The sequence below is a fragment of the Ictidomys tridecemlineatus genome, chromosome 10, assembly GCF_052094955.1.
Source record: "Ictidomys tridecemlineatus isolate mIctTri1 chromosome 10, mIctTri1.hap1, whole genome shotgun sequence".
Taxonomy (NCBI): domain Eukaryota; kingdom Metazoa; phylum Chordata; class Mammalia; order Rodentia; family Sciuridae; genus Ictidomys; species Ictidomys tridecemlineatus.
Genome location: NC_135486.1, coordinates 125,643,002 through 125,668,557, shown reverse-complemented (window position 1 = coordinate 125,668,557; position 25,556 = coordinate 125,643,002). Strand labels below are relative to the sequence as shown.

The 25,556-nt window shown below is 53.3% G+C and overlaps 1 protein-coding gene across 4 annotated transcripts in view; it reads right to left on the bottom strand.

The window, feature by feature from the left end:
- The window catches only part of Gsg1l (GSG1 like), a 167,688-nt gene that overhangs the window by 98,073 nt on the left and 44,059 nt on the right, over positions 1-25,556 (bottom strand). For all 4 annotated transcript variants that reach the window (XM_078024168.1, XM_078024166.1, XM_078024167.1 and 1 more), the window contains exon 2: positions 10,305-10,352. In XM_078024168.1, the coding sequence (XP_077880294.1) occupies positions 10,305-10,352 (48 nt within the window). The remainder of the gene's footprint in view (positions 1-10,304; positions 10,353-25,556) is intronic.

Below are 25,556 nucleotides of genomic sequence, written 5' to 3'. Positions count from 1 at the left end.
TCTGGGCTCTCCTCCTTCCATCCTTCAGTCACTCAGCAAATGTCTGCTGAGCCCTGCTGTTGCCTGGCCCTGCCTTTCACCATTGCACAGGCTGTTCATCGTACTGGTGTGGTTTCCCCTGACGTCCTTATGCACAAGGAGGGCTTGCACCTCTCCTTCAAGACCCTTCCCATGTGGGACCTGTTATGTGGTTTGCATCTTGAATGTCTCACCAAGGTCACACGTTGACAGCTTGGTCAGCAGCCTGTGGTGCTATTGGAAGGTGGTGGAACCTTTAAGAGGTGGAGCCTAGTGGGAGAAAGTTAGGTGATTGGGGGCGTGGCCTTGAAGGGCATGTGGAGCTCCAGGCTCTTCCTCTCTCTCGCCTCCTGGACACCATGATGTGAGGTGCTTTGGTCCACCATCGCGTTCCCTGCCATGATGTTCGGCCTCGCCACGGGACCCAAGCAAACGGCCGTGGACTAAAACCTCTGAAACTGAGGGCCAAAAGAAACCTTGCTTCCTTTTAAGTTGTTTATCTCAGGTATTTTATCACAGCAACAGAACGCCAACCCTAACGCTCCTCCACGCAGCCTCCTGCGGCCCTCTGTCCCTGGGTCTCTCCCTGCAACTAGAAGGTGAGACCCTGGGGAGCAGGGGCTGGGGCGGGTCTCCTCAGTGCCCCAGCTCCTGGCACACACACAGCCTGGCTCAAGGGATGAGACCTGGGCTCCAAGGCCAGGTGGATGCAGGGCATGGCGGCCCTTTCGTGAAAGCCCTGCCTCTGGGAAGTAAACGGCCCCAGGTCTGCTATCTGTGTTGTGCATTTTTTGAGAATGGCCAGAAAATGATCCACAGAGGGACCAGGACCATTCGGAGGGCTAATGAGGCCCACACTGTGCCCCAGGGCTGCTGGTGTTCTCTCCATGGGACCTAGAAGTGGAGGGGAGGGGAAGTCACGGACTCATGGACCCCTCTGGAGAGTCTCCTGCCTCTCTGCCTCAAAATGCCTGCCTTGTTGGGCTGGAAAGAGCCAGAGCTCCTATTCTGTCTGGCTGTGGACGACGGCTGTGTCCCTGGTCCCTCGGGAGCCCAGGCAGGAGAAGCTGCTGCAGTCTGGGAGCAGGGGGGCTCAGAGGCAGGACCTCCGGGCTGGCTGATGGAGGCTGGCGGGAGGGGACCCCGGATGCCCTGGCCGCCTGCCTGCTCCAGCTGCTCCAGCTGCATCCAGCAGGCAGACCCCCGCGTGCAGCCGTGGAAGTGGGCTCCCCTCTCCCTTCGCTGCCCAGCGTGTTCTGATCTATGCACATTTCAGTTCTATGACATAAATCAATAAAATGCACTAAATAAATTAAGTGAGCAGCGGAATTGCAAATCGATTCCGGGCGGAGAACAGAGAGGTTGAGGGGAACAACAGGAGACTATTATGGGAGCTCAACTGCGAAATCACTCACCCGGGACTCGGGACCGTGGGCGCGGGGCCACCACGCGTCGTCCCACACCCCTGAGATATTCAACAAACGAACCTCTCAGCTTGGGAGACTGGGTCCCAGAAGTTGCTGCCTGGTGGCTAGAAGACATCCTGGCTCTCTGGGAACAGGGGCAAGAAGCAGAGATGACTTAAAGCCCAGCCCAGCCCCCGAGGGTCAGAGGAGAGCAAGGCTTCAGAAGCCAGATGCAGGTCTCAAGACTCAAATCGACCCTCCCCAGGGCCCATAACATGGTCTCTGTTCATTTCTTCCTTTGTTTATTCATTCAACAAACCTTTGCTAAACTCCTTCTCGGTACCAACTCCTTCTGGAGCTTGAGGGGCACAGAGAAGGGTTGAGGGTCAGGTGCTTGTCCTCTGGGAGGGTCCATCCTGGTGCAAGAGATCACCACCTCAATGCAGTGTGACGGTGCTGATAGGACCTCTAGGCCTTGGGGGACAACTTTTCATAATGGGTCATGTCTACGCTGGGTTTGAAGGATGAATAGAAGTTCGTTGAAGTGGTAAAGGCAGGTCAGGCAGAGAGAGCCGCAAAGACAGAGGAGATGAGAGAGAGCATGGCGGCAGAGCCAGGGCACAGGGTTCACATCAGGGACGCAGGATCAGGTGGAAAAGGCAGAGACCATGATGAAGCCAGGACCGCCATGTCCAAGCGCCTCGTGTAAATTGGGAGCCATGGAAGGGGTCTGATGGGATGCATTTTCATCTTAAAAAAGATGATTTAAAATTTGGTGTGGGGAATCGTTTTCTCTCCTTTCCAATGAAGTGCAACACACACAGGAAAGTGCGTCGGCGGTGAGCACACCCCTGGATGGTGAGCATCACCAGCTGCCAGGCCTCTCCAGCTCACGTGCTCCTGCCTCCCCTGCAAGAGCAGCTGATGCCCTGACGGGGCTCCTCTTCCGTTCTCCAGGGTCCTGTACATGGAGACACGTGGCAGGTGTTTTCTCAAACATGGCTCATGTGCTCGCCACCCATGATGCTGTGGGCAGGTGGTCACTGTTCCTTCTCGGGGCTGTAGAGTATTCCACTCTGCATGCTGATGGGCCTTATAGGTAGCACCTGGAGTCTGGGAGGCCAGCTAAGAGGTTGGTCACCCAGGAGGGACGTGACGGCAGGCTGCACAGGACTCACAGCTGTAGTTAGCGAGCACGGAAACAGAAGCCACCTGAGAGGTGAAGGAAACTCCCCCATGTCAAATAACTGCACTGAGGAGGAGGAGGAGCGAGGGGTGACCACCGGGCGCTGGCTCGGGAGACAGAGCAGCTGCTGGGAGGGGAGGTGGGGAAGGAGGAGGCCTGGTGACCTCCACAGTGGACCAGCTGAGTTAGTGGTACCTGGGGCTTTCCAGGGGAAGGGCCCAACAGGCAGCTGGAGGAAGATTCTAGAAGTCAGGAGGGACGACGGCTGGGCCTAGGACGTCACCAGGGGGACAGAGCACAAGGCCGAACTGAGGGACAGTCCCTGCCGTCTTCGAACACCACCAACGACTACAGGAGAGGGGTCAGAGGACCAGCCCACAGGGCGGAGAGGATGGGGGAGCACACAAGGCAGGAACAGCACTTTAAGAGATGGAAAGGTCAGAGGTGGGTGGCACGGCACAGCAGGAGCCGGTGACCTGCACAGAGGGGAAGTCCTGGGACAGAATTCCAGGAGTTCCAAATCGAAAACCAAAAGTTGAGTGACAGATGAGTTTGGGGACACTGATGTGTCCTCCAGCGTGCTCTGCAGGCTTTGTTCCCAGAATTCTGGAGGCTGGGTTCAGAGACTGGAGATGGGAGGGCTCGTCCCTGGGAATTGACCCGTCTGCAAGAAAAAGCCTGGTGATGGGGACTGGGTGGGCCAGATGGACTGTTTTCAGGGGGGAACTTATGACCTCAATAACTGGATGTCCTCTCCCCCATGCACCTACAGCTTCCAAAGAGCACCTGGTGCCTCACTCCTAGATAGATACATCAGATATGTGAGGGGGAAATTACAATCTTTTTTTTTTTAAAAAAAAAAAGATCAAAAATTAAAATCAAATAAGCAAAAGAACTTGGAAAGAACAGAGACATTAAAAGATAGAGGAGAAAACTTTTAAAAGATTAATGCCCTCAAGAAATCTGAGACGAAATTCTGTCCATCAAACCCAGGCAAGAGACTCTGTATATAAAGGAACCTTCTGATCACAGGAAGAAAAGCTCTTAAAATTTAAAACATAACTGCAGAAATGTTAAAATTAGAATAGTCGAAAGATAAGAGTCGAGTCAATATCGCAGGATGAAATGAAAACAAAAATAGAAAATTAAAAACGCAGGACAGAAAATAAAATATTGAAAGCTCCCGGAGAGGAAAAGATAAAATAGGTTGCACAAAAGGATCCGAAAGGCATTGAGTTTAACAAGTTGGAAGACAAGAGAACAGCCAACGTGTCCCAAGTTTTGTGAGAAAATCATTTCCAACCTAGAATTTTTATACCCAGCTAAACAGTCCAGTGTGCCTGAGGAATGAGGGCAAACGTTTCTGCAGGAATCCTCGCAATCAGCCATGGTCTCTTTCTTGGAAAGCTACTAGAAGATATTTCCCCCCAAAATGAGACGGTAAACCAGAAAATGGACCAGCTGGGGTAGAGGAGGCAGGCCGCCAACAGGACAGAGGGGAGAAAATTCCAGAATGATGTTAAGTGGGGCCTCGAAATTATAGTCCTAGGCAGCCATTGGGCTAAATTGGGGCTGAAGGTCAAAGTCACCATAGGAGTGTCAGGGAGAGAGGGAGGAACACAGAGAGGAAGAAAAAGTACTTGAGAATGATTGGATGAAAACCAGAAAGCTCTGCAAATATGATTTCACCTCGAGAAAGGTCGCATTAAGAGGAAACGCGGTCAGCACTTCACTTGGCTCCATTGTGTGTATTTATTGTGTCCCAACAATGTGAGCCAAAGACTCCGCTGCCCAGATTCACCAGAAGTTGTGCCATGACAATATTGGGAAGACCAAAGAGGTTAAGTATGTTGGAGGTGCTGTAAGAAAACTGATGTTTAAAAGTGAAGGATCAACAACAACAACACAAGTGCATTATTTTAAAACATAGAGGGTCCCCCACTTGTGACAGTTTGACGGTTCCATTTCTGATTTCTCAACTTTACAACGCTGCAGCAAGAGATCTGCGTTCAGTAAAAAAAACACACTTCAAATTTTGCTTTTGCATCTCTTCCCAGCCTAGCCGTAGGTGCTGTGACACTCTGGCGACGCGGGCAGGGGCTGCAGCTCGGCTCCCAAGTGGCCCCAGTTGTTTCACGGGGAAGCGCCCCCCCCCGCCCCCCCCGCCCCCCCCACCCCCGCCTCCAGGGACTTATGTTCAACAAAGATGTTCAGCAGGTGAGTGGGCTCAGTCACCTTGACTTAGGATCTTGTCAGCTTAGGATGGGTTGAGCAGGCTGCGGCCTGGGGGACAGTCAAAGAGCAGGTGTACCGAGATACATAGGAGGAAAGTGAGCCGAAGGTGGGAGGGAGAGGCTGAGATGGACGTAGGTCAAGGTGCAGTTTTTCACTATTAGGTTTAGAGTATTTTTTTTGTTTTTTTTGCACCAGGGATTGAACTCAGGGGCACTCAATCACTGAGCCCCACCCCTAGCCCTATTTTGTATTTTATACAGACAGGGTCTCTCCAAGTTGATTGGCACCTCGCTTTTGCTGAGGCTGGCTTGGAACTCACGATCCTCCTGCCTCAGCCTCCAGAGCCACTGCTCATTTTACATTATACCTGAAGGGCTTCGATTTTAATTAAAATCACTTTTTAAATATCCTACTTTTTAAATATCCAAAGCGGTTATCGTCAGTAGGGTGCCGATAACACTGGTCATGAAGCAGAATGAGATCAAGGACAGGGTGGGACTGAACTGCAGGACCTGGGGACGGAGGGCGGAGGGAGCATTCAAATGCAGAAAGGAAACTGGGGAGGGGAGGGAGGGGGCACCTGAGGCTGAGAGGGGCACAAGGTTCCGGAAGGTGCGCCCAGCACATAGTAAACACTCAGCTAACGCACTGCTGGGTCCAGGCTGTCGATGGCCACACACAGGTCCAGGCAGATGAGGACTGAGAAGCGGCAGGGGCTGGGCCGTCGGGAGGTCCCTGGTGCAGCCTGGGCAGTGCGCATGAACCCTGAGGCTGGGTGTGTGCACCTGTTCCTTCATTTGTCCCCACTGCAAGTCCTTCCGCCCGTAAGAAGCTCTAACCTGGGACTTGGGAGCTGGAGGCTTCCCCGTGTCCCCCTACTTGGGACTGATCTTCACCAGGGACCCTGTTAATACAACAAAGGGGGAAACCCAGACATCTTCAAGGACTCTCCAGGATCTGGGGTCAGGCCGGCTGCAGCATGGCTCGCCACCAGCCACCCTCGAGACCTGTGGCCAGGCCAGGATGTGGCTCAGCAACTCTTCATTCCTGCTGCAGCCCGTGCCTCCACGTGGGTAGGTACTTCCCCCCCCATTGGTGTTGGATGTGGCCTGCAGGTGGGACGTGCGCAGGTATGAATGACCACAAGAAAAGCTCCTTCAGGTATCTGCAGGTCCCTCTACCTGGTCCCCAAAACAGACCTGTGCAGAGCTGATTTGAACCTAGTCTAAATCCTGGAACCAAGTTATTCTACATCAGCGAACCCCAAGAAAATCCACAGATGAGTGATGATCATTACCATATTCACTGCTGGAATAATAACTGAGGTGGGATGGCTTGTTACACAGCATTAACACAGGTCTTGCTGACTGATACACCAGGCTTTAAGACTATCAGTGGGTCACGTGACTTAATAAGTGACCGAGGCTTTTAAATGCAGGGAAGCCTGGGAGAAGAAGATGGGGAAGTCCAAAAAGCTTTGCTGCTGCATTTTCAAAGTCAAGGTCACAGCTTGTGGGCATTGCTGTTCACCTGAATTGGCACGTTTCACCTTCATAAATCCCTCGGGCACCTTGAGTTAGTTCCTCGCCCTCTGCCTGGCACAGCCTCCTGTGCAGACCTTCAGTGCAGTGCTGATTACGCCAGCGCTGCCCCGAGGTGGGCAGAGCCCTGGAGGCTCAGGGAAAGGAAGAGAACTTTGGGGCTTGAGACCAGGCTTATGAGGGACAGAGGGATGTGCAAGGCACCATTATCCAGCTATGAACCTGGACGCTCAAGGGCAAGGGGGGCATAATCTGAATGTCCAACTGCAGGACCTAGATAAATAAATTGTCTCCTTGTGATGGAATAGGACACGGTTGTTTCAAAAATGAACACAGTGGCTGGGATGTGGCTCAGCGATAGAACGTGTGCTTAGCATTCACAATTCCCAACAAAACACACACACACACACACACACAGTGAAGGCAAGTCTCCATATACTAATAGGAAAATTAATCCATGACTTCTATATAAATATACATACCTACATATAAACATATACGTGTGTGTATATATATGGGGCTTTTTTGTAATAATTATTATCTAAGGGTGGGTTTATAAGAGTCTTTCATCTCTAATTTACACACCAACTTTCAAATTACACACCCAAATTTCCACAAGTATGTTTAATTGCAGTATTGTATTCAGAACATGCAAAATTCTGAAATACTGTGGCAGGAGCAGGGGAACAGCATGTGCAAAGGCTCTGGGGTACCCACTAGCTTGGTTGACTCAAGGAACAGCAAGAATTCTGAGCTAGAGTGTGGAGGGAAGGTGGCAGGAGATGAGATCCCAGGTATAGGGCCAGGCTATGCAGGACCTTTTAGGTCACCCTAGGGACACTCACTTTTATCACAAGAAGAGCTGTGCAAGGGTTTTAAACAAGGGAATCCTGGGATGTGACTTTATGCTTTAAAAAGATTGTTCCAACTACCAAAAGGCAGAGTGTGGCAGGAATGCAGATGAAAAATGGTCATGGCTTAGGCCAGTGTCACACACAAAAAATATGTTCCCCACGTGGAACGTGAAACTGGAGTGGTCAGACAAAGGAAGAACACCCCACACCATGGCATGGAACACAGATGACAGGCAAGTGCTTGGCCAGCGGGCAGAGGTGGGGACGAGGAGGCAGCATCTGAGAAGGGCCGTGAGAGCACATGAGCGGTTGCCAGGTGGAAAGAGGCTGCCACTGTCTGGACCTGGAATGTTCCCTGAAGGTCCACGTGTGGTCCTCAGTTTGACGCTATTGGGAGGTGGTGGACCTTTAAGAGGTGGAGCCTGGCGGGAGGAAGTTAGGTTATTGGGGGTGTGACCCAGAGGGGGATTATGGGACACGGGTCTCCTGCTGACTCTCTGGCTTCCTTGCCACCATGAATGACAGCAGACTCTACCACGTGCTCCCACCGCAGGCCCCAAAGCAGCAGGTGAGCCCACCATGAAGGGAAGGCTCCCAAACTGTAAGTCAAGATGAACCTTCCTTCTGTTTAAGTTGCTCATCTGGAGTATTTTGTTCCAGTCACGGAAACCAGAGATTCAGGCAGAGGGAAGCTCCGGACTCAGCTCAGAGGTCCTGGATGGAGGAGGACGAAGGGGAATCCCCCAGGTCTAGGAGGGGATCCCCTTGTGGCCCTCCTGGGTCCAGCTTTTTCAAGCAGAAGAACCAGACTGCTCAAGTTCAAATCCCAGCCCTGCTGGCCCCTAGCTGTGGGACGGCCCTGTGACTCGGTCTCCTCATCTGTGAGGGTGGATGACATCAATCAGGCTGGCCCATGGCAGGTGCCCCTGAAGGTCCCCTGGTGTTAGGGTCACCATCCCGATCACATCTGCCCAACCAGAAAAACACCAGGAGAGGAGTCGCGGGGGAGCTGGGGCGGCGGCCAGCGTCCCTGGGAAGACAGCCCTTGGGGTGAGAACACGCCTGCAACAAGTCACCCCATGTCCCCGTCCCCCGGGGGCCTGGATGCACAGTGGAGACTCCAGTTGTGCAGGGAGAGGGTGAGCTTGTGGGTGGATCTGTGTCACACTCCCACGGGTGGCCACCACGAGAGGCCACGGCTGCCGTGGACGTAACCCTGCCCACGCCCAGGACAGCTAAAGCGTTTGAGAGGCGGTGAGTACAGGAAGACCGCCCTACGACACGGTGGCAGAGCTGTCCCCTCCACCTCTTGTAGATATTTCTCTACACACAGCCGGAAGGTCCTCGGCATGGCCACCAAGCCCTAGAGTCACAGGGTGAGCAAAGCCAGTCAAACAGATCGGTGGATGCCCTGGGGCCCTGGGGCCTCATAAAAGAACCAGGAGGAGAGGCCCAAGGCCACCTGGGGGGCAGGAGCCACCTGACTGACCCGTACATGGACACGGGCACACGGCCCTGGGTGGACACACTGGGAGGCGCCTACAGGTGGGCACAGGCCCCGGGAGCAGCTGCCAGGTGCCGCAGCCACCCGGCCAGGGCACACACGCAGGCCCCGCTCGCTGTCAGCCGGGTGGGCAGCTGGGATCCCCGGGCCCTGGGGGTGGTGGGACGTGCGTCCCAGGGGACAGGGAGGACGTGGATCATGGGATCTGGGACCAGGACCTGGGCCAACACCTGGCTCTGCACCTTAGGAGATGGGAGACGCCCGCTAGTGGGCGGCTCAGACTCAGTCCCCCGCTCCCAGGTGGAGGTGAGGACAGCCCCCAGGGGGTTCTCAGTGCCTGGGGCATGGCCCATAGTAACTGCTCAATAAACCTCCGCCTCTTGTCCCCGGGGCCAGCAGCCTTGCTTACTAGTGACCTGGAGCTGGAAGCCGGCCCCGGGTGCTCCACCAAATGCTTCAGGGACAGCTGCACGCAGCGGCCCACAGGAAATGGCCATGGGAAACAGGAAGCGGAGCCTTCCCTCTCCCAAAGGCCTGCTCCGGGGTCCTGGCTTCCTCCTGCAGGCTGAGGGACAGTGGGGGGCCTGTCACTCACCCCTCAGTCTCACGAGGACCACTCGGCACCTGTGCAGCAGGAATGTCACCACCCTCCATGACACAGGCCCCTTCTGCCTTTGCCAACCGCCTGAGAGGAGAGACCACAGGACACCTGGCGCTCTCCATGTGGGCCGGTGCCGTGCCTGGGCTGCTGCCTCGGCTTCCCGTGGCCTGACTCCAGGACGGCCCTCCCTCCATCTCCAGGCCACCTGTTTCTCTTGCAGGCTCTTTTAGGGGGGCAGGCAGGAGGGGAGATGGCCAGCCTCTCTGTCCCCACGACAGGTCCCCCTCCAGGATCAAGTTACTTCTTCCACCATCACAGACTTAGCTGGTCACAGCATTTCCCAGCATAAAGACCACATTTCCCAGCCTCCCTTGCAGCTGAGCAGGGCCCTGTGTTCAATTCTGGACACGGAGATATTCTCAGGTATATCTGGGCAACTTCTGGTAACCTTACAGTTGATCTTTGCCCTTCCTCCACTGTAGTGCCTGGAATGCAGATGCTATGGCTGGCGCTCTAGCCACCCTTTTAGACCATGAAGACAAAGACCACGGGGTGATGCAGGGACACAGCAGAAGTCCAGGTCCTGGGGACTCAGTGCAGCAGAAACCTCTCAGACTGACCCTCCCCACACCTGTGAGACAAGAGCGGCCAGACATCTGGTCTCCATCTTCTGGGACCAAAGCCTCAGCGGGAGGCAAGGCCCTAGTACCATTTGAGCTCCACTTCTAACACCCACCCTGCCCCCTCCTGCGGAGTCCCAGAGTGCCCTGGGTGGAAGAGGGCACAGAGGACCCCCGGGTACCCCTGGGGCAGGAGGACAGGTGGTCCTCCCCCACCTGCCTCCCGGGCTTCAGTGATCAGACAGCTGGCTTCCTGGGCCTGTGACCCGGTGGCTGGGAGGCCAGGGCAGGGGACCGTCTCCAGAGGCCGAAGCTGGCCCCTGGGCGGGTGGCACTCACCTTTCTCCGACGCCGGGGCCAGGTCAATGAAGCTGCGACATTTCTCACCTTTGAAAAGAAAAGAGGGGTTTTCAGAATGTGACAGCACCGAGGGCTCAGGCCCCGTCTGTCCCCGTCCCTGAGCCCGGTGGCCAGCAGCCCCTCTAACCCAACCCCAGCTGCGATGTCCCCGAGCCCCGGTGGCCAGCAGCCCGCTGGGCCCGACCTCCTCCCCACCCAGGGGACCCTCCCGGCCGCCACCCCAACCCGGGTGCCTCCCGCTGCGCTCCCGGCTGACCACGCCAGCCACAGGCGCACATGCGCACGAGTGGACGGTGTCCAGGAGGGAGGTCCGCAGATGTCCCCCCAGGTGCCGATCGCCCGGCCACCCAGGTCCCCGACATCCCCGTGGAGGGCCAACTCCACTCAGCAGCAGCCACAAGGTTGGCACCTGGGTCCCCTGGATGGGGCACAGGAGGCTCTGGTCTGCCACGGTCCCTGCCTCCCACGGTGGCCTGGGCCCTGAAGGTAAGGAGGCTCAGAGTAGCTGAGCCACCAGCCTGAGTCACACAGCAAGACTGTGGCGCCGAGACTGTAAGCAACCACATAAAGAAGTGTTTGCTGACAACCAAGAACAGGAGGGAGAATTGCAACCAAAGAGGGGGAAAGGAAGTGTTGCTTTTTATTTCCAAAGAATTTAACCTTTCTTTAATATTCATGGTTCTCTCCAAAGCTAGAGTGGGGTAAATGTGGTAATATCCAAATTCAGAACCAGAGCAGGGAAACACGTGGCGGACCTCCTTTGGCCTTGAGGGGCACTTTCCAACATCATAAAACTGAAATTAAAAATTATATTTTACAATCCCCTCAAAGTTTTGTGTGTGTTTTTTTTCCTTCTGATTTTAAAAGAAATTAAAGCATTTTCGTGGCCCATGAAAACTTTGGAGGCCCTCAGCCCCTGTCTCCTGGGCCTGAGGGAGACACAGGCTTTGCCGAGCCCCGTTCCTACTCCCACCCCGACGGGGCTCCTTAATCCTATCTAGGGTTTAGGTGCTGAGCGCTTTGTCTTTTATCTTCCTCAGTGGCTTGTCTGAGGTGTGACTCCTAAGCCATGCCGTTCATCCATCTACAGGGCACAGTTGAGCCGGCTGTGGGGAAGCATGCTTGTAATTCCAGCCACTTGGGAGGCTGAGGCAGAAGGATCAAAAGTTTGAGGCCAGCCTCAGCAACTTAGCGAGGCGTTGCCTCAAAATAAAAAAATGGAAAGTGCTGAGGATGTAACTCAGTGGTAAAGTGCCCTTGGGTTCAATCGACAATACCAAAAAAAAAAAAAGTTTAAAGTAATAAAGTAAAATGTACAACTCAATGGTTTTTCAGTGTATTCTTACTGTACACACAAGATTGGGTGGCCATCACCACAATCAGTCTTAGACCATTTTCATCACACCCCAAAGAAAGCCCGCACCTATTAGCAGTCAGTCCCCATTTCCCCACCTCCCGGCCCTAGGCTACAGCTGATCTAATTTTGTCTGGGCATTTCATACAAATGAAATCGGGCAAGCTGTGGTCTCTGGTGACTGGCTTCTTTCACTGAGTCTGTTTTCAAGGATGCCCACACTGTACCACGACTCAGTACTTCATTTCTTTTCCTGAAAAAAAAAATATTCCATTGTATGGATATATAGTGTCCCCTCTCCCCTTCTCTGTGATTTTCCTTCCTAAGGTGTCCATTACCTGTGGTCAACTGCAGTCTGAAAACAGTAAGTGGAAAATTCTAGAAAAGAAAATCTAGAAGTTTTAAACTGTGTACTATTCCAGGTAGCATAACAACATCTCCTCCCCTCCCACTGTGTCCTGGCCAAGGCATGAATCATTCCTCTGCGCTACGTGTCTGTGTTGTATATGCTACCCACCCGTTAATCACACTTGGGCCATTATTTTAGATTGAGTTCTCTTTTTATTATGAGTGGTAAGATTTCTTCCTATATTCTGCATACACATTCCTTATTAGACATCTGATTTGCCAATATCTTATTCCTTTTGCAGGTTCTACTTTTTTTGATGATGTCACTTGAAGGGCAAAAGTTTTGAGTTTTAATGAAGCTCAGTTTAGATAAACTGGATTTTTGTTTGTTTTGGTGGCTTTTTTATATATATATATATATATATATATATACCAGGGATTGAACCCAGGGGAACTTTGTCACTGAGCCACATCCCCAGCCCTTATTATTTTTTTATTTTGAGACAGGGTATCACTAAGTTGTTAAGGGCCTCACTGAGTTGCTGAGGCCAGCCTCAAACTTTCAATCCTCCTGCCTCAGCCTCCTGAGCTTCTGAAATTATGGTGCTGTTTATGCTTTGAATAGCGTATCTAAGAACGTTTTGCTTAACCCAAGACTATGAAAATTCACCTCTTTTTTTCTCAGCATTTTGTAATTTTAACTCTTCCATTTATGCCCGTTTTCCATTTAGAGTTGCTTTTGGGTGGAGCGGATAAGAGAGCCTCCTCTAGGTGACACTCTGTCTTGCCAGTCGACCTGTTGAAGACAGACTATTCTTCGCCTACTGGGGGGGAGGGGAGACACTCATTCTTGTACATTAAGTTTGTTATTAGCTGTGTTTTACTCTTGTCCTTTGCCGGGTTACGTAATTTACCTTCTACTGGGCTGAGTGGCTTTATCAGGAACGGCTGTTCCCTCTTGCTTTAATCCCATAACAACCGGCAACGCACCCCAAGAATCCCCACGCTAGAGACAGACAGAGACTTACAGCTTATACATGAAGTGACTCCCAAAGACACTCCTCGTAGGAGTGGGTCCTTGGGGGTGTGCCCTCGGGGACTATATCCTGTCCCTGGTCCACCTCTCTCTCTGTCCCCACCCCTACTTCCTAGTTGTCGCGATCTCAGCAGCTTTACCCCTCTGTGCTCTCTGCCACGGTGTCCTGTCTCACCTCAGGAGCAATGGAGCCACCGACCATGGACTGAACCCTTGAAACTGTGACCCAAATACATTTCTCCTCCTCTAAGTTGATTCTCCCAGGCATTTGGGTTGTAGCAATGAAAAGCCCAGGCTCCAAACATCCGGACCAGACACCCAGCGAATGATAGAACAGGACACCCCCGGGTCCATACACCCCGAAATCCCTGCCCCAACCTATGCCCAGATATCCCTTCCCACTGGCTACGTCAGGACTTTCCACACGGGACAGAGGGAACCCCGGGGGGCCCATCTCCAGGTCGGCAGGGAAGATTCTCAGGGGGCTGAGTAAGTGGCTCTCCCATTTCTATTTCTGCTGGACAAGGTCAGGAAGAGGAAGTTGGAGCCGACATGGTCCACAGCCCACGTGGTCGGTGTAAGGCAAAGCTGAATTTTAAGGCAAAATCATAGAACCTGAGGAAGACGGGCTGTTCCCACGGCCCAAAGTCTCACAGCTGAAATCGAAACACTGGAGATTTTTTTTTCCCCTCCGAATCCTTAGTCTCCATGCTCAAGATTAGCCAAGCGTTAATGAGAAAGAGATGGACCGGCCTGCCGCCGACTTCGCTGCTTTTAGAAATGACCTTAACGGTTGACAGCCATCGCGTGGACCGTCGTTAAACGGGTGTGTTCCATGGAGGGGTTTATTTTGGTGGAAAACTGAAGACAAGTACATTGATCCCTCCACCACTCACACTGCCTCTCGGGGCTTGACCAATAGGTCCCAGAGCTGTGGCCTGTCACCGCCACCTGACGGCAGCATACCTTCCTTGAACCGTGGGCACCGCAGAGGGGCAGGCTGCGCGAGGTCAGCTCAGCGGAGTGGCCTCCCCTCAGGGGGCTCAGGCCCAAAGGAGTGGGATTTAGCGGGTCGAGGCCTAAACATCAGAAAGGTCCCCAGGCCCCAGAGGACGTCACCCACGCCCCGGGTGAGAGTCACACTCCAATCCCATGAGACTTTGACTTATGAAAAGAATTGAGCCCTAGAGAAACGCGGGTGAGTCGTTTTGGGGACGCTCACAGTCGTCTGGAGGATCTGTCCCATGACGGCGATGGAGGGTGGACAGCCCCAGGGTCTGGGATCAACAGAGCCGAGTTCTAATGCCGGCTCTGCCACTTCCTGCCACAGTTGTCCCGGCCTTCCCACGCCTTGACCCCTCATAGGGGTGCAGCCCCTCGGGGTCCTGTGAGGGCCCAGCGTGGGCAAAGAGCCGGGCAGGGTGCTGAGGAGGTAGTGTCCTCGTCACCATCGCGGCTCCCACAGGTGGGCTCCAGGGAACACGGGCCACGTCCTCTGCTGTCTCGTGGGGAGACATGGACAGTAGCACACGGTGGGGAGGGGCTGGGACACTGGTCCGGAGCAGGGACCCCAGAGCCAGGCCTGCTGAGTCAGCCCGGCTCCTTCACTTCGAGATGGGTGACGATGGGTGACGTCATTCGTGGCTCAATGTCCCTACCTAAGAAAGCAAGAATCCCCAATGCTGGTGTTCCCCCAGCACCTGCCACAGGGTGGGCGGGTCAGGAGGGGTTGGTGACAAACCCCAGGTAGTACAGCTGGGACAGGGCGGTGGGCCAGAGTCCAGAGAGCCCGGCGACAGCTGCAGGGGCTTATGGGCTCCTCCATGGGCCAGCCCTGAGCTGCCCATTGTCACCCCTGCCATGGATGTGGCCTGACACAGGCCCTGATTTTTGACACACGCCTTGACTTCACTTCTCCCGCCACCCTGCCCCCCTGGCGTTCTAACAGAGAGAAAGCCAACGGGAGGCGCCACCCCCTCCCCAGGAAGGAGAGTCCCCAGAGGCCCCATCATCTGCCCCAGGGAGGGGACAGCAGGGCCATTCATGCAGGTGGGAGGGGACCACAGACCAAGGAGAAGGGTCTGGGATCCACGAGCAGCAAGACGTCAGGGCCCTGGAGGATCGACCTCCCAGACACTGGGCTCAGCAGGAGCCTTGCACCAGGAAGGGACCCGCAGAACCATCTGCTCTGGGGTTGGGGAGGGACAGAGGGGACCGGAGCATTCTCCCGAAAGTTCTGGACACTTCGTGCCACTGTGGCTTGGAGGGGCCTCAGTTACGTGGAGGTGGACTTCTCAGCACGTTGCAGAGGATGCTCGAGCCCTGCTCCCCTGGGCGTGGAGAAATCAATTCTAGGCTATTGATAAGTAATCGATCCCGTGCCTGGAGGAAGGGAGGGTGCGTGTTCTTGCCCCCAGACTCGTCCTGAGGTCAGGGACTTGAAACCCAGCCCACACACAAGGACACCTGCTGGAGAGATGGGTGACAGGCAACGACGGAAGGGAGCCTGTGGGGACGGCAGCAGGAGGGGATGTGCCCATCGAGATGGTTACGATCAACACACGGACCATCTGGACCGTGGGGGCCTGGCGGGAAGCAGATGGCACCCTGGGAGGGGCTGGCAGGCAACTGCTAAGGGGCACTATTTATAGTCAGGTGTGGACAGGGTGGAGGGACAGTGACCCGGTCCCTGAGGGGCCCAGCTCTGAGGGGCAGGACAGGGCAAGGGTCTGGAGGAGCCCAATCCACAGAGGAGGAACCACGGCCGGGAGCCAGAGCCACACGGAAGCATCGGAATCAGAGACTCTGGGTGCAGCCAGGAATGTGCCTTTCCAACAAGTTCTGGGGGGCTGCTGAGGCGACTGGTCTGGAAAGCACTTTGAGAACCAGTCCTGAGGGGAATGGAGTCCCCATCAAGCCTGGGACAGGGAGACAGCAGGCCGGGAGATGGCCTGATTCCCATCAGCCCCCATCAACCCAAACAAACGAGAAACCAGAGGGCCCAGGGCCCAGGCTATACCTAAGTTTCCCAGGCCAGTGTTTCCTATCAATGTGATTGTGGTCCACCAGCCTTTATTGAGCACCTACTACAGACCAGGCGCTGACCTAGATGCTGGGGATACAGGCGTGAACCAGAAAGACAAATCCCCAGTCCTCCAGCGCTTCTGTCCCAGGGTGAAGCCTGTGTACGGATCAGCCCACTCTTTGGAATGTGCTTGTCAAAGAAGGGCATTCCCCGGCTCTTCTAACTGACAACATCGCTGCAACTTGTTTTCAGCAAGAAATAGAAGTTTTGTGACCACGTGTGTCCTGTTCCCTGTGGTGTCCTCAAAGCCTGGGACAGGGATCAGTGCTGCAGATTTGACCTGGAATGAACCGGTGCGGAGCACTTCCTACAGTGCCTCAGTCAGGAGCTCCCTCCAGCTGCCAGACAGGGAGGGCGTGGCCAGCACACCTGGAGGCAGGAGGGGAGGGCGTGGCCAGCACACCTGGAGGCAGGAGGGGAGGGCGTGGCCAGCACACCTGGAGGCAGGAGGGGAGGGCGTGGCCAGCACACCTGGAGGCAGGAGGGGAGGGCGTGGCCAGCACACCTGGAGGCCCTGAAAGGTGGCAAGAGAAGCCGAGGAGAGCTGGGGGCTGACCTAAGAGGAGATGCGCCTGGGAAATGGACAAGTGCGTTATCCAGGGGAAAAGCCATGGTCAAGGGCAGCTGCGGGGAGCCCCGTGGAGCCTCACACCTGCACCAGGTACAGGCCTGGAGACCCAGAGGTCGCCTTGCCCACGGTGCCCCTGAGCGCAGTCCTTCCCGGCAGCCCTCCCTTTGTGCTGCCCGCCCTCGGGTTCAGTTCTCCCCCCACCCTGTGCCTGGGCTCTTGGACTTCCATCCACTCAAAACCTCCCCCTCGGTTTCTCCATTTCTGGGCCCTCCCCAGCCTTCCAGATCCAGCTCCCCCACGGTGACCCGCCTGGTTCCCAAAGCAGCTGCCCAGCTCAGAATTGCTGCAGTTTTATCATCTGATCCCCTGGTGACACTGTCCCGTCCTACCTGGGGCCACCTGGTGGGCTGGGGTCGTAGGGCAGGTTTGTCACGTTGCTTTGGCTCCAGGATCCAGTGGTCCCAGGGAGAGTCGGGGTGAGTACCATGCCAAGGACCTGCCACCCCTCAGAACAGCTGCACTGAGGTCAGTGTCCACCTCGTTTACAGAGGAGGAGCCCGAGGCTCACAGAGGTGGAGGGACCTCCCCAGGGTCACACAGTTGGTCTGGACCCAGGGCTGTGCCTTCCCAAAGCTCTTTCCACTGTGGAGGGGACTGACTTGAAGGCTTGACCAGCTTGGAGCAGGGACCCAGGACCTGCCACGGCCAGACCAGGTGGTCTCGGAAATCACTTTTAAACATATTATAATGGGAAATTTCCATCTTTTACAAAAAGTGGAGAGACTGATTAAAAAACAAAAAACCCCTCCTGTCCCCAAGCCCAGCTGCAATACCTGTCAGCCACGGCCAGTCTCATCCTGTCTGAACCCTCCTACCCCACCAGCACGGGGTGATTTTGAAACAAATCCCAGAAGTTGGATTTAAAATGTCTTTTTAAAAAAAACCTTTTTATTTGTTTTAATTAACTAATATGACAGTTGGGTGCGTTTATGAACTTTGATATATCATACGTAAACGGCTTTTTGAAGCTACTCAAAAGAGACAAATGGAAAGGCATTTCTCTCCTGAGACTGCTGGCTTTGCAGACCCAGCCCCCCTCCCTCCCCACAGCCCTCCCTCCCTCCCCACAGCCCTCCCTCCCCACAGCCCCCCCTCCTGCTGTCTCGGGGTCCCGGCTGGGGGAGGGAGGCCCAGGAGTCCTCAGTGCGAGGCCTGAGCTGAGCTGTCAGCGGCCCATTGGCGGGCACATCCCTACTCTGGCCAAAGGCAACCTGGGGCTGGGGCTGGGTAGCAGTGGAGCTTCTGAGGAATCCACCACAGAAGGACTGGCTGGCTCTGGCCCAGTTCAGGACGTCCAGCCTGGTCTCCGGAGGGAGAATCAAGAAGCCCGCGTGTGGGTGGCGAGGGAGGGCAAGGTGCCCGGGCCAGCCGGAGGCCAGCAAGGTGGGCTCACTGTGGGAAGGAGGCTTCTCCTGGACCCGGTACAGATCCCCATCCCGCCGTCCGCTGGCTGGGAGACTGTGGTAGATGATTTCTGAAATTTGGTTAGGAAGATGTTTTTCCACCTGTAAAGGATGGTGGTTCGGCCTTCCCGGGTACTTGGAGGTTGAATGAAGAAACAGGTGTGAAATGAGAAGCCTTCTGTTAGGGTTCAACTCAGAAACCTCTGCAAGGAGAGCAGCTCCTGTTTGACACCCACACCCCGTGACATTCACCACGGGTCTTGAGCTTCCCTCTTTGAAAGAGGAAGTACTCCAAGCCAAATGGGGATTGGGGCTCAGAAACCAGAAGATAGGAGTTCAAATCCATCCTCCACCTCCTGCTAGCCACGTGCCCTCAGTGAGTGGCTTCACCTCTCTGAGCCTTTTCCTCACCTGCCAAGGGGGAACTGTCCAAGTACGGTCATCCCCCTTATCCATGGGGGACATGTTCCAAGACCCTCAGTGGATTCCTGAAACCACAAAGAATACAAAACCCTACATATACCGGGTTTTCCAACATATACATACTTATGATGAAGTTTGCTTCATCAGTTAGGCACAAGAAATCAATAACAACAACTAACAATAAAATACAACAATTAAAACAATATACTATAATAAAATTATGTGAATATGGTCTTTCTCTCTTGCACACTATACATAGACTATCTGATAACCAAGATGGCCACAAAATGCCTAATGGGTGGGTAGCGTATACAGCATGGATACATTGGAGAAAGGGATGATTCACAACCCAGGAAGGACAGAGTAGGACAGCAGGAGTTTCCATCACCTTACTCAGAATGGCCTACAATGTAAAACTTACACATTGTTTACTTCTGGAATTTTCCATGTAGTACTTTTTACTATGTTTGGCCACTGCTAACTGACAGCACAGAAAGCAAACTCACAGATAAATGGAGATGACTGTGCTGCACTCCAGGCTTGCCAAAAGCACTGAAACAGGAGAGAGTGAAAGCACCTGACCCGTGTTGGCTCCATTAGTAGGAGCTGTTTTGTATTCCTTCCCTGGATCCCAAGTTAGAGACACACATTGCTTTTCCTAAGAAGAGCCGCACGTCTCCCCAATCTAGAAGCAGGAGGTTACAATTCTGCAACCTCAGCCTGAGCAGGTGGAGGGAGCCTGGCAGGGCCACAGGCAGAATCTAGGGAAGCAGCCAGAGACGGACGCCCAGTGCTGGCAGAAGGTGTGTGGAGCGTTTTGGGGCTGGCCAAGTTACCCTTGGCATGGGCATGCAGGAGCCCAGGTTGGCAGGGGAGACTCGAGTGGAGAGAGGGAGAGGCACTGGGGAGCCCAGCGTCGTTGGCTGGATCCCCACATCCTGGGTGTGAGGATCGTGACTTAAATCCATGCCCCACCAGATGGTGTAGCTGAGGTTCTGTGGGGGGGGGGGGGGGCTGGGGGTGCAGGGGCAACCGAAGGAGCCAGTAACCCCGGCGTCCCAAAGTCAGCCAACAAATAACACTAGCTAACGGAAATTGTGCAGGTCCCATGGGCCAAACCTGGTCTCCGGGCTTTCCATGTGTAACTCACAACCCTCACACGGCCCTGAGAGCCAGGGTTATGACGCCTCCATTTCACAGATGAAGAAACTGAGGCACAAGAAGATAGAGTCACCCATCCAACGTCACACAGCTGGTGGAGGAGAAAGGACTGGAATCCAGCTTGGCCCAGAGCCTCTGTTTGGACCACTGCTCTCTCTGTATCTCAGCAGAGCAGGCAGGGTCTGGAGAAACCCAGCCTTCCCCAGGGAAGTCCCAGACGCCCTCCAAGGGACTCCGCCTGCAGCAGGAATGCCAGCAGCCTTCAGAAGAGGCCTCGGATCTGCTTGGTTCTGAGCTTGGTTCTGAGACCCAGATCCCACGAGGGCTCGCCTCCTGGCAGGTGCCCAGTTCGTTTTCTCTCCAGTAGGTGCTTCCTCTTGCTGGGAGGGCCAGGAAGCCTCGGGCCTCATCCCCTACAAATGTGCCCCGTGGCAAAGGATTTCAGCAGCTTGGCGAGGGCAAGAGTCCACACACCTCCGCGGGCCAGATTCAAGGAATGTGGCACCGGGAGCCAGCAGGAAAGAAAATGCCAGCAGATCCTGCATCAAGCGGCTCCTCTCTCCGGCTGGCAGCAGAGTCTTGGCAAGAGCTTCCTTGGAATTCTCCGGAGGCTTCTGCCAGTTCAACTGACAGGGCAGCAGATGGCACACACTTATCTGCTGATGATATTTTGATTTATTTACCTCTTACAGATGGTACCAGGCCTTGGGTTCTGGCAGGAGTCCAGGGTGCGGGTCAACTTTCTGAGGATAATCGTTTCTACAAGTGGAGGAGACGCTGAAGACCAAAGCCCTGCCTGGCATCGCCACTGGGGCACCGTGGCCACCAGATATCCCTTGCTTGGGCACTTGGAGCATTGTACGTAGATCAAAGAGACAAGTTCATTCTAAAGAATTCGAAAGCTGAAGAACCTGAACTCTTATCTAAGATCATCGTCCTAATGGTTGGATGGAAGAACTTGGAACTCACAGACTATGAGGTGCAAGTCCTAAGTCCGCCATGTCCAGCTCTGTGGCCCAGGGCTGGACTCTCTGGCTCTTAGCTTGTATATCTGTAATTTGGTAAAATGGCCATCTCCGTCACACGCAGTGGACAGAAACAGCTAGCTGTCCTATGTGCCGAAAGACACGCTTCTCTTTCCCCAGTGGGGAATGACCACTAATAAGCAGCTGCCCCGCCAGGTGCATGCCCTGCATCTGGGAAGGTGTGTGACTGTGTGGGCAGAGAACTGTGTGGCACTTCCTGGGAGGGCTCTTAGGAAGAGAATGTGCCCTGTCCTTTCTTTTCCTCTTAGATGCAGAGGGCTCCAAGTCCCTAGGAAATGATAGAGCCACAATGTGGAAGTTCCCTAGTCCTAATCTCAACATGGAAGAAAACTGCCACCTACCAGGACAACAACATGTACTGAACCATTGCATGAGCAGGATATAAATTTCTGTGTAATTCATGGACATGTCAGGGGTTTATTTGTTACAGCAGCTAGTGTTGACCTATACACAGGCTAACTGGGGAGCAAATGAGAGGAGACATCTGAGGTGCCTGGCACATGACAAGGACTCAGTAAGGATTCATTATTTGCAACATTTTTCTAAGAAAGCTTGATAAGTCAAGGATATTGTGATTTTTTTTTCTGTCACATCCCATATGTTGGGTTTGGATAGAGCAGGCAAATCTCTTTTCCCAATACCTTAGTCTTGTTTGTGGCCTTCATTTGAATTACCAGGAATCCTTCATGATTTGTCCTCATTCCTCACACGCATGTTTTGAAGGCAAAGTGTAAAGCTGTGGCTGGAGATGAAGATGACGGGGGTGGGGGAATGGGGGGGGGCTTGCCCAACACCGACAAGGCCTCAGCTGGAGCCAAAAAAAAAGTAAAGAGGCCAGAGGAGCACTGGGTACTTTTTCTTTTTTTTTTTTTTTTTTTTTTTTTTTTTTTTTTTTTTTTTTTAAAGAGAGAGTGAGAGAGGAGAGAGAGAGAGAGAGAGAGAGAGAATTTTTTTTTTTTTTTTAATATTTATTTTCTAGTTCTCGGCGGACACAACATCTTTGTTGGTATGTGGTGCTGGGGATCGAACCCGGGCCGCACGCATGCCAGGCGAGCGCGCTACCGCTTGAGCCACATCCCCAGCCCGTGGGTACTTTTTCTGAGGTGGACCATGGCTGACCCAGGAAGATGAGGGGCGCGATTATCACACTCCAGTTCTGCCTTGGAAGAATTCTCAGCTCTGCTAGGGAAGTAGCACAGCAAGTAGGGACATCAGTTTCCAGATGCAGAAACCAGATGTGCAGCCAAAACTGGGCCAAGCACGCTGCCTCCTCATCTAGAAGCAGCCAGCGTCCCAGTCTCTGCCACATAACATAGTAATCCGTCACCTGGCTGAGCGCTTTCCAGGTGCCAGTGATGCTCTGAATGCCCAGGAGGCAGAGGGGCAGTTACTATTCCCATTTTATGGATGGGGAAACTGAGGCACCACAAAGAGAAGAAACTCCCCCCAAGGCACAGAGACGGTGAGTGGTGGACCCACTCCAGCTCCACAGTGGGTCGCTTTTCCTCGAGTTTGGACGGAACTTGTAAGGAGGATCTGATGTAGTCTGCTTGACTTGGGGCCCAAGGAGCAGGACTCCTTCTGACACAACCAAGGACAGTCCAGCCTCAGGAAGGCCCTCCGTGGTGAAGTTAGACCTCCCAGGGGTGAAAGGCCTGGAGCCCCATGTGGAGATGTCCCCAGATGCTCAAGCAGCTGGTGGAGGATGAAGCCACTTCTCAGGACCCTGGGGGGTCACCATGAGGACGATGATGAATGACACTGTGCTGCTTTGCAGAAAGTGATGCTCCCTCCAAGTTCCCTCCCAACCCCTTGGATTCCATCCAGGAGAAATGTTGGGGTTTACGTCTCCCCTCTCTAACATCAGCCTGACACCTGCTCCCTTCCTGTTCTAAAAAGGAGGGTGGGCCAGGAGCAGTGGCACAGGTCTATAATTCCAGCATCTCAGGAGGCTGAGGCAGGAGGATCACAAGTTCAAAGCCAGCCTCAGCAATTTGGTGAGGCCCTAAGCAACTCAGCAAGACCCTGCTTCTAAATAAAATATGAAAAAGGGTTGGGGGTGTTGCTCAGTGGTTAAGCACCCCTGGGTTCAATGCCTGGTACCCCCCCAAAAAAAACCCGAGAGAGAGAGAGAGAGAGAGAGAGAGAGAGAGAGAGAGAGAGAGAGAGAGAGAGAGGGAGGGAGGGAGGGAGGACACACAGGAGTGTGGTGTGGGGGCCCCACAGGGGCAGAGGTGAACAATAAGAAGAGCAAAGGCCACAGGATCCAGCTAGCATTCAACAGCGTTGTTTTCATTTATGTTCACACATACACGAGTATATAGACACACATGCACGCACACACACACATATGTGTGTATAAATTCCTTCTATTTGGAGCATACTGTACTGGTTTTCTATCTCTAATTGAGATGGAAAGCTTCTCTTTTAAATTCATTTATGGAAGGAAAATGGGAGCCAATGTAGAATAAAAACAAATCATAGTAGAACAAGGGCATGTGGTTCAGAATACATTAAAAAAATGTGATATGAAAATGACCGAAATCTGAGAATCACTGGGATTAGAGAACCGTCCACTCCCAGGCTCACTCCTGGCCGAGCGCTCCAGAGCCTGCCTGCTGCATACAACAGGAGGGCCATCCCCCTGATGGTTTATGCAAATGACGTCCCCTGGAGTCGTGCAGTGCACAGCCTGTGTGAGTGTACACAGCAGCCATGGATATTTTTAGAGTAACAAATATCCCAAACATACCAGGGAAGAGAGATAATCTTCTGGCCAGCTGCCCTGAAATTGGCAGCCAAAGTTCCTCACTCGAAATTATGTTATTTTCTGTTCATGATCCTCTGACAGCGTCCCCACGCTCAGGCAGCCCCAGCAGCAGTTGGGCCCGGCCCCTCATCGGGAGGAAGGATGGAGGAAACAGGCACAGGGTTCTCCTCCAAGGAGAGTCCCAAAGATAACCCCATCGAGAGGCAGGAGGATGAGCAGAGTGACTGCACATTCTGGCACAAAGGAAGCAGGCAGAAGTCCTAACACACGAGAGCCCTTGAGAGACACACAAGCCATTCTTGAAAAAGCCAGTTGACATTGAAAGGCAGCTCACCAAGGAAACAATCCAAAGAAACCCAGGAGCAGAGAATTCCTAGTAAAAATGCCACGGTGGGCAAGGACTACAGAAACAACCAACAGAAACAAGGGAAGATGCTCTCAGGGTGGCACCTTGATGTTGAAAGACTCAAACAAACATCAGAACCAGGTCAGAGGCAGGAGGAGCACAGGCCTCTACCTTAGAGGGGTCTGACACTGGAAAGACCTCGTTTAAAGACTGCAGTGACACTTTTGTCTTCTCCCTCTTCCCTAAAGGCACAAATTTTAATTACCTACCCAGGGCCAAAGTGACCAGGCAGAAGAAAATGGAGATTAGCATTCAGACCTGACATGTGAACATCCTGCTTGTCCCCAGGGCCCCCCTGGGTCCAGCCAAGGGCCACTGAGGAAGAACCTCGAATGTTCTGAAAATTCCCCCAGTGAAACAGACACACACAAGAAACTCTACTTGTGCTCACCCATGCCCACCCGTCATCCACACACACGAGGCCTCTCTGCCTCCACCAGGCCTCTCTGCCTCCACCAGGCACAGGCATATTTGTAGAGATCAGGTCTGAATTCTGTCCAGGAATCTCCTCTAGCCTTCAGGGCTCACCAGAGGCATTATGACCTCAGATATTTATTTAAATTCAGACTCCTAAAAATGCATAGTCTCAGAGACCAACAATGCCACTTCTTGGAATTCATCTTCCACATGGGCAAAACAATTCAAGGTCAAGAACATTCACTGAAGCATTATTTAAATGGCAAAGGACTAGAAAGAATCTAAATTTCCATTAATTAGATTAGAAATGTACATTCGATTTATGGAAGATGCTCACTCATTAAAACGAACAAGATAGTTCTCTCAGAACATTAGCAAGGAATACCAATATTAATTTGATACAGAATGTCACATGGAGACGTGGGAATCCACTGAAGTTGTAGAAAAAGTCCAAATGCTTGCTTTTCTGTCCAGACATTTGTTATCCAAGACGGTATCAGTTTCCCATTGCTGCTATAACAAAGCACCACACACTTATTAGCTTAAGGCCAGAGGTCCCCCAGAAGTCTCCCTGGGCTAGAAAGAAGGTGTTGGCCTGGCCACGCTCCTTTGGGGAGGCTCCATTCCCTTGCCCTGTCTAGCTGCTTGTGGCCATCCACAGTCCTTGACTCAGGGTTCCCTTCTGGTTCTCAAAATCCACCATGTTGGATCTGGTCATTCACAGACACACCTCTCTCTCTCTACTTATGCAGGGGAGGTTTCTCTACTTTCAAGAACTCACATGACTTGGTCGGGCTGATTAGGATAAAGATAATCCAGGTAATCTCCTCATGTCAAAAAATCCTTAATATAATCACAACTGAAAACATCTCTCTGGCCATGTAAGCTAATACATTCACAGGGCTTATGGTGGACATCCTTGGCAGTGTCAGGACAGTATTCTGACTACCACAGATACCCCAGGATCCAGCTGCCCTAGCACTTTTCAAACAGACCTTCTGACAAGGTGCCTGTCCCTCTGCCCAGAATGTTCACACCCACCCACCCTATTCCTGCTCAGACCTTCAAGTCTCCTCTTCTAGGAAGCCCTCCCCATTTCTCCCAGGCAGAATTAGTGACACCACTAGCACTTTGATAAAGACATTCGTTGT